General features: G+C 37.1%; 1 protein-coding gene across 1 annotated transcript; it reads left to right on the plus strand.

Moving 5' to 3' along the window:
* The first annotated feature begins 555 nt into the window (after positions 1–555).
* gorasp2 (golgi reassembly stacking protein 2) lies at positions 556–7,457 on the plus strand. Its single transcript, XM_016465930.1, has 8 exons — positions 556–942; positions 1,929–2,009; positions 3,172–3,375; positions 3,649–3,735; positions 4,658–4,788; positions 4,879–5,011; positions 5,085–5,157; positions 6,527–7,457. The coding sequence occupies exons 1-8, from the start codon at positions 880–882 to the stop codon at positions 6,811–6,813; spliced, it is 1,059 nt and encodes a 352-aa protein (XP_016321416.1). The 5' UTR covers positions 556–879; the 3' UTR covers positions 6,814–7,457.
* The last annotated feature ends 1,994 nt before the right edge of the window (positions 7,458–9,451 follow it).

Below are 9,451 nucleotides of genomic sequence, written 5' to 3' on the forward strand. Positions count from 1 at the left end.
GATACAAAGATCAAAGAAAGGACTATAAATGTGAGTTATGGTCTATTTAACATTACTCCTTTTATCACGTTTTTCTTTTAGTGGTCTATAGTTTCTTGCTTTCTGTATTATCATTTATTTGCCACAGGGGTCAGCACATCTACAGTGTGACAAAGAAATTAAGTAGAAAAATCATGTTGCACACATTTGACTTCCTCCCAGGAGGCTCTATGTGACTAATTGCATGGCAATATGCCCCCTAGTGGACAACATAAAGTCAAACCCTACATGGATGCATTTTGTACAATGAACATTTGTACAATTTTAATACTACGTAATCAAGTCAGCAAATACTACCAACCTTTATCCTCTATATGTAACGTTTGGAGATTAAAAAAATAATAAAAAATAAAATAATGATGTATTATTTTTATTGGCAGAGTATATGCAAAAACACACAAACACAGAAAGAGAAGGGCATTTATAAAACTGGATGTCCCCAAAAAAAAGGGTTCGGCTCGTGAACGAATCATTCAGATATGTTTGTGCACGGTTCAAACGACTCATCAAAAAGATCCGACTCGCATGAATGATTCATTCACGAATTCGATATCGCAACCGTGTCTTCTAAAGTGTCGCATCTTATCGTTCACATTGAATACACTTATGAATTAGAAATAAACTATGCTTCCTTGATTCATAACATGAGCAGGGCCTTGCCGCAGTCTCACCTGTGCGCCACATAAGCTCGAGCCCTCCTTCTTGCACCGCCTGCCACGTCATTCGCCGCCGTCGCACGCATCCCTGGGAGACTCGACGCTTCTGCCCGCAAAACCGGTTGGTGGGAGAAAACAATAAAACGGATAATATTCTTCTCACCGCTGACACGGAGCGGGGATCATGGGGGGATCACAGAGCGTGGAAATTCCCGGAGGCGGTTCGGAGGGCTATCACGTTCTCAGAGTGAGTGTGTTTTTAGAGATGCTTCCGCTCTCTCGGTCTCTCCCTTTCACTCATGCGGTGCATCGCGAGTCGCTTGCGGCGCAGAGTTCAAATTGAGGCCGAGGATGTCAGTGCGGCCTGTTAACCGTGGCTAAATGCTAATGTGGCTAAATGAAAATCTCTGCTGTTAAATGTAAAGATAATGCATGGGAGTTTTCCAGCATTTGACATGCAAAGACTGATACCTTTTAAAACGCACAACTTCATTTATCCTACTGTACAATGTGTTTTTCCCCTAAAATTGTTGTTGAAGAAGCTTACTACATGTCATGATGCTTTACTGTTTATATGTTTATTATTAATCTCACACAACTCAGATTGACCCAGACTAATGCAGTTTACAGTTTATACAAGGAAATATAATGTGTATAAACTGCATGTCATTTTAATAACTGGGTACATAGATGCATGACTGCTTATTTTAAAATTTGGCATCTCAGTCAAGTAACTTATCTGATAGAAAGGTTGTTAAGTGTCTATTTTGACAATTACTTGTGACAAAGTTTATTATCGCATGATCTATCCCAGTTTAGAGTTTTGCTTGTGTTTTTCTCCTAAAATTGTTGTTGAAGAAGCTTACTACATGTCATGATGCTTTACTGTTTATGTTTATTATTAATCTCACACAACTCAGATTGACCCAGACTAATGCAGTTTACAGTTTATACAAGGAAATATAATGTGTATAAACTGCATGTCATTTTAATAACTGGGTACATAGATGCATGACTGCTTATTTTAAAATTTGGCATCTCAGTCAAGTAACTTATCTGATAGAAAGGTTGTTAAGTGTCTATTTTGACAATTACTTGTGACAAAGTTTATTATCGCATGATCTATCCCAGTTTAGAGTTTTGCTAGACGATTTTAATGTTTGTTTTTGGGTTTAATGAGTCATTTGTTGGTACTATTTGAATGTTAAATGGGGTGTTTTCTGTGTTCTGCAGGTGCAGGAGAATTCTCCCGGTCATAGAGCAGGTCTTGAACCGTTCTTTGACTTCATTGTGTCCATCAACAACACCAGACTGGTAGGTTTGTTGCACATGATGAGGAGCATCTATCATCTATCGGCTATTCATTGAGTCGAGAAGCAAGCTTGATTTACTCATACACATACTGATAAAAAATGTATAGCCTGAATGCACTGTAAGTCGCTTTGGATAAAAGCGTCTGCTAAATGCATACATTTAATTAAATTTAATTTACTCTATATGAACAGATGTTAGGAATTTCAAATTTGTTTATGTATTGAATAACTGTGTAATAATGCCAATTTTGGGATAATCCAGAGTTAAATACGGAGGTGTAAAGTATTTGAGAAATTAATTATTGTACATGTATCTTTTTGGATACTCTGTAGTTTTACAGAGTATCAAAGATATTAGCAGCTTTTACTCTCTACTTCACTACATTTTTGACTAAGCATCTGTACTCTTTACTCCACTACACTTATAATGAGTGTTTCAGTTACACATTACATTTAGCATGGCTCCTAGCTTTTTCTGCAGCAGTTTATTTCTACTATCGCCAACTTGTCAACAAGTCTACTTTACGTGAATGCATTAGCAACGGCAATGAGGCCGAAACTACCTCATCCAGTGCAAGAAGACTTTTTAATTATTTTTTCGCCATTCTCCTGTATTCCTGTTATTATTATAAAATCCCAATAAGCAAATTAAGCAAAAATAAATAAATAAATAATATTTTATTTATCCGTTATACTAAAGAGACCTTTTTGACGGATATAGTTTTTTTTTTTTTTTTTTTGCAATTTTGAGGTGTTCAGTTTTATTTTGGTTTTAGAAAATAAATGTGATTGCTGTTCTCACAAATCAACTCCTTGTTTTTCACTGGTGTGTCTCTTTGACTAGTGCATCTTTAAGCCTATATTCAGTATAAGTAAAATACTTAAGTACTGTTAAAATCAGATACTCTAAGACCTTTACTCAAGTTGTTTTGAAATTGGTGACTTGTAACATGTTTAAATACATTATAAATGAAAATCTGACATTATCTAATGCTTTAGAGACTCTAAACAGTAAAACTGACAGTTCTGACTCTAAAATCTGATTGGATGAACAACATTTGAAGCCATTGTAAAAACTGACATATGTACATGCTGTAGACCATGTGTGACAGTAGAAATGTGTCAACCATAAATGTTGTTTTTGCTTTAATTTTTTTCCCAAGAACAAGGATAATGACACGTTGAAAGACGTACTGAAGGCTAGTGTTGAAAAACCGGTGAAGATGCAGGTGTACAGCAGCAAAACCCTGGAGCTGCGGGAAGCCACCGTTACTCCTAGCAATATGTGGGGCGGTCAGGGTCTTCTGGGGGTCAGCATCCGCTTTTGCAGCTTTGAGGGAGCCAATGAGAACATCTGGCATGTTTTGGTGAGTAAATGAAAGAGTGATGAATGCAATCAGAGAAAGCTGCAGGCATGAGTTATTTACACTGTGTATTTTGTAAGGGTGGGGTGACTTTTGATGAAAATAACATGTTTGCTTTGACCTCATTTTGACGAACAACTTTTGGTTAATTAGTCATAATTCAGCAAGGTGTTCAACAAGGGCGTGCTCTTGTAAAGCAGACCGGTCGGTCGAGCTGTAAGATGGAATGCAAGTCTCACTCACTTTTTTTTCATGCATAATTTGTCTGTTTTGTAGGAAGTGGAGCCAAATTCTCCAGCAGCATTGGCAGGTTTAAGACCACACACGGATTACATCATCGGAGCAGACACAGTCATGAACGAAGTACATTTCTCTCACACACATCTCCAACTCTTTTCAGACTTCTTGATCATTGTGTACAGATGTATGGAATTGTAACAACTGCACTCTAGAATTCTAGTGCATGTAGTTTTTTGGTTTTGGATAAATCGTCAGAATGAAAGAATGTCACTCTTTGCAGCTCAAATATAGATTAAAATGATGGTTTGCAAACAAATGCTGGTTCTTCAGACTCCATAGAAAAGAGGTAAAATGACCCAAAATTGTTGTGGTTGTTATCCATTAATAAGATAAGGAGACTAATTCAAATTTTTAGCAATGCATTTGTATATTTGTTAGAAATGTTTATATTTTTCAGTATTACTTTACAAAATCGTCTTTAAAAAAATAAATAAGAAAAGAAAGTAACTAAGCTGTGAATTATACAGCTATAACATGACGGCATACAATGCAAACTGATTGCTTTAGTTTTCCACACACTGCTGTTTTCAAGACAGTATTGTTATTGTTAACTAAAACTTAGTTTGTTTAAAAAAAAAAGAAAGAAAAAAAAAGTCTTAAGCACATAAAATTTTTAAAAATCTAAAACAACCTTTAAAGCTAAAATTAAAATGAAATCTCAAAACATTAAAAAAAATGCTGATTCAAAATATGAATAAATACTATAATAGTATATAAATAATACAAAAATAATTTTAAAGTTATCTATGCTAGCCAGCTAGATTACATTATTTGAATGACAAATCAGCAGAATTCGCAACAGCAATAAACATCAAAAACATCACAGAAAAGCAAATGATTGAGTTGCAAGGTATGAATGTTCAAATCATTATGTAAATATTTTAGTGGCACAGCAGCACTAACCTGAAAAGGCAAATGACTGCTTCATCAACTGGCCCAAAACACTCTGATTTTCCATTTTGTGTGTATTATGTTCTTTCTCCAGTCAGAGGACTTATTCTCATTGATAGAAACCCATGAGGGCAAAGGCCTGAAACTCTACGTCTACAACACAGACACAGACAACTGCAGAGAAGTGGTCATCACGCCCAACGGTGCCTGGGGTGGAGAGGGCAGGTGTGTGTGTGTGTGTGTGTGAAACTCTCGCTTTCTCTGCTTCCTGTCTCTGTGCGCATGTCCGACATGATTATTCTTCTTCGTTCACAGTCTTGGCTGTGGTATTGGCTACGGTTACCTGCACAGAATCCCTACTCGACCTTTCGAAGAGGGGAAGAAAATCAGCTTCCCCGGACACACCCCCAGTGAGCCCGCCAGCCCGCTGAAGGACGGCTTCACAGAGGTTAGTGTGCGTTTCACATGGTGTATTCTGATAGATTTGGTCAGACGTTTGACTTCCGTGATGTTTTGTTTAGGTTCAGCTGTCTGCAGTAACTCCGCCCCCTGTGTCGCAGCCTGTTCCCACAGGGCTTGAGGACAGTCTGTCTGGTTAAATTCAGTTTGATCAAATTTCAGCTCATAAAAAGTATTAAATATCTTAATTGATGTAACAGAAGTCCTAACTGTAATTTTAAGAGGCCTTAAATTTGGGGACTGAAAAGCAGTGATTGTGGTGAGATATTTATTGAAGTTCAAAAGAAAATGATTTAAGTACATTAACGTGAGCGCTGCACATTCAAAAGCAAAACGCGGCGCTGATGCGTGTTTTTCAAGCTTGCGGTTTCAGAGCCGTTCGCAGTCATTACCATGCATTTATGCCAAGCGATTGCTTATGATCGACTGTTAATCATGACAGTGTTTACTTAATGGTGTTTATATTATGTTGTAGATGGTTGTAAGATGGAAGTACTAAAGCATAAACATTTCAAAATAAGAGTCCTGATGCATTTCGAGCTTGTTTATAATATAAAAGTCCTGCATTGTGCATCTTTTTTTTTTTTTTCAGGTTACATAATAAACTACCTGGCATTTAATTCAAAAACTTAATAGCAAAATCTTAAATCATAAACATTTTAATTGCTTGAAATAAAATAAACATTAAAGGCACAATATGTAATTTTTGCCGCTAGAGGGCGCATATTCAAAATAAACAGAGGCAAAGGTGTGATGACACTGTGACTGAGTGTGGAATGATGGGAGTTGTGGTCTTCATCCCCACAGCTGATGCAATCCGACGGGACTCAGGCAGAAATCATTTTCATGGATGAGCTAATGATTTATTAACGTAGTAGAATGAAGCAGGGTGATTTGGATATTTTAATAAAAAAATCGTACATATTGTGCCTTTAACTGAAATATAATAAATATAACTTTTTTCAGATAGTTGCCAAGGCAACATTTCTCATATCATTTTAAAGTTGAAGTACTAAAATAACTAAAACTTAAAAACTATGCAGACATAATTAGGGAAGAAAAGAAAAAAAGTAAGAAATGACAAAAAGCACACTATAAAAAAATTACTAAAATTAACAATAAAAAAACTGAAAATATAAAATTAAAAATATTAATAATACTGATTCAACATTAAGTTGGCACATAAACCAATGTCATTACATATTAAATAAAACATCTCTTGAGTATTTTAAACTTGCAGTTCCCATTTTGCTAATAAGCTGTATTAAGTCCTTATTTGATTGTGTGCTATGGCCTGTTTAATCAAGTAAAAGAATTTGAGATGCATGATTTATTTTGAGATCTGTTCTGAATGGACATATTGTATCAATTGTATTTGTGCGGGTCCTAAAAAAAGATCTTAAGTCTTAAATTTGGTTTTAAAAATCCGGCAGAAACCCTGTGTAAAGTGACCAGCCACAGTGAACGAACTGTTTCTGTGACTGAATTTCTGCTTGATTGATTTGATCTCTCTCTGCAGGTTTGCCTCCTCTCCCCCATCTGAACCTGCCCGGCATCTCTCCTCTGCCCATGCACACCATTCTCCCTTCCACACTTCCCAGCATGCCCGGGGTCACGCTGCCATCTTCCCTGGCACCATCTGACCACATCCTGCCCGTCTCCTTAGCGACCAAGCAAACTCCAATGCTCAAACTGGATGCCACGCCCACCCCTGCGGTCAAAGACACGCCCTCAGAGATGCCTGTTGCCACGGAGACCCTCCTACAGCAGACGGCCCCAGAGTCCTCATAATGGTCAGAGCGGGGCCGGAGGGCGTCCCTCTGTACGTCTCTATTGTATTTATTCAGTACAAAAAGATTCCAGTGTGTAAACACACACACAGAGATAAACGCGGTTCTGAGAGACGCCAGCATCTGAGAGTAATCAGCGTGTGGATGGACGTCTAATATTAAAAAATACATTTAAAAAAGAGATGACTGTATGTCTGGTTTGTGCTCTCTTCAGAATCTGTTCCATATCGTGCTTTTTCTTTCTGTATATCCTGTAATCAACTTTCAAATGTTAGTATAGCATTCCTTGTAATTACCAATTGCTATGTGATTTTACAATGTAACGTCTGACTTTTTAAAGTTTTTTTTTTTCTTTCTTTGCACCGTTTGTTTCGAATGCTTTGATTTGCTCAAACTCCTCCATTCATGGTTAGACTGGGCTCTGGGCCTCTGTTTCTCTCTCTCACGTGTGCACACACACACACACAGACACACACACACACACACACACACACACACTCTGTATGATAGCTCTGCCGTTATGATGAACAGAAACACAGTTATAAATGTGCTGCAGGGCTGAATATGCACTTGTGCAGTTTGAAGATTGTCAAGGAATCTCGTATTCAAACATACACAAGCAATAAACTACCCAGTTTTACACTAGGACTGTCTGTCTTTTTAATCTAATGTAGTAATTCATGAGTTGAGTATATATTTTATATATCATGTTGCAATTCCTTGCTTTTAACAGTCAAGTGATAAGGGGTTTTCAATAGTCACTGTTCATATTTAGACAGCAGGTTGGCTAAGGATGTTTGTGGGCATACAGTTAGAAGGTCATCACACAATAAACCCATCAGGATGATCAGGAGGCCGATGTAAAGCAGAAATCTTTGACCACTGACTGCCACAACTGACATATCAGAATCAAGTATTCTAGAAAGCAGTATAATATATAGATAAGCAAAATGTAATGGCTAATAAAATTTAAAATTGCTGAATTTTAAAAGTGCCGTTTTACACATTCAACTTGATGCTTAAAAAAAATAAAAATGGCTGCAACAAGGCTGTTAGGATATTTTGAAAATGAAATCTGGCAGAACGGGTAATGAAAATGCCAACTATTGGCCAGTAAATCGGCTGGGTCAATGTCAGTTCTGTGATTCTCAGCCTTTCGGACTCAAAGGCTAAGATATTTCTATATAAGGTCATTCTTTATAAAACGTAATTTACAGCAACTATAAGAGTTTCAATATATAATAATAAAAACATTCAAAAATGGAATGTTCTTCAGAGTTCACTTATGAATTTACATTGTTTCCAGTCATTCAGGATTATTGGTTTGAAATAGTTTTTTATTCACAAATGGCAATTTTTTTTTTCCCAAGTTATGTAAAGCTAGAATATTAGGTAGAGCTGTATATTCATTATAAAAAAATTCCATGACTTTTGGTCATGAGGTCTGGAAATCACACTTTTTAAAATCCCCTCATTTACAGTATCGAGGTTTTCCGAGACTGAACCTTGGTTCTTAAAAATCAGTTGTTTAAGGAACAAATTAAAATTAAGAAATCTGATTTTTAGCCATTTTAGTTTGCTCTAATCTTACATCTTATTAACCCATCTTGTGGCCCCGGAGTGGAGAACCACTCACGTACTTGTTTCTGTTAAAAGACACAAAAAATAAAACAAGCATTTAAAGGCTGTTTAACATATAGGGCTCCCACAGGCCTGAAGAAACTGCCCAAAAAATTAGGGGAAGAAAGCACATGTATCCAAATATTTTCAAAAAAGTTTATTTCTCTTTTGGCTACATTCTCTACAATCGCAGCAGCACTTGGAGACAGATCACCATATGTTGAGCTGAAAACTGCTTCTGGGGTTGAAAGAGTATTTGAAAGAGAGAGGAAACAACAAAAGCTGAGATTCGTCCCCAGACTCTGGAAGCTTTGAGCGTTTGATCACAGTCCGGTCCATGTCATTCGGAGATGCTGACCGGGATCACCGAGGGTTGCTAAGCAACATGACAGCACTGGGTCTGGGCATAAAGGGGTTAATGATCAAGGGCGGGGTCCGGCCCACCTTCCGTCTGTTCTGTCAATCATTACTCGCATCACACGCACAAACGTACATCAGACCCTCAGGAGCACCACACACCTCATTCACAACCACAATGGAGGTTTATTCATGCAGTTTTTTTGTTACTGGTAAATCAATTCATATTTGGTCTGATTCTTAATCGGAGTAAATCATGACACTATAAGCAAAGTCAGGGTGCAGCGAGGTGATGATGCTGCATCAGACAACAAAGGTTAGCAACAAACGAGAAAACAAACCCTGCACAGGGCTGGATTCAGTCATTTACTCGTATGTGATGTTTGAGAGCTGCTATAGGAGGTCTATTCTATTGAGATGATTTTACTGTTTCTACTCCTGCACGCAGGACAACCAGGTGAATCTCATGAGACTGGTCAACATGTCCAGGTCATTTTCCACTCCAAAATCTAAAGAAATAAAGAATTTTATTTTATCTGTGTGACTAAATTGATGACAACTTACTGTAATACGACAAAAACATTGTATAAACAGTATTTGTTACATTGTCTTTAATTCATGCTGATGTAAATAAAAGTACTTTAAAAAGTAATTTATATATA

The sequence above is a fragment of the Sinocyclocheilus anshuiensis genome, unplaced genomic scaffold (assembly GCF_001515605.1).
Source record: "Sinocyclocheilus anshuiensis isolate Anshui unplaced genomic scaffold, SAMN03320099.WGS_v1.1 scaffold1346, whole genome shotgun sequence".
Lineage (NCBI taxonomy): Eukaryota > Metazoa > Chordata > Actinopteri > Cypriniformes > Cyprinidae > Sinocyclocheilus > Sinocyclocheilus anshuiensis.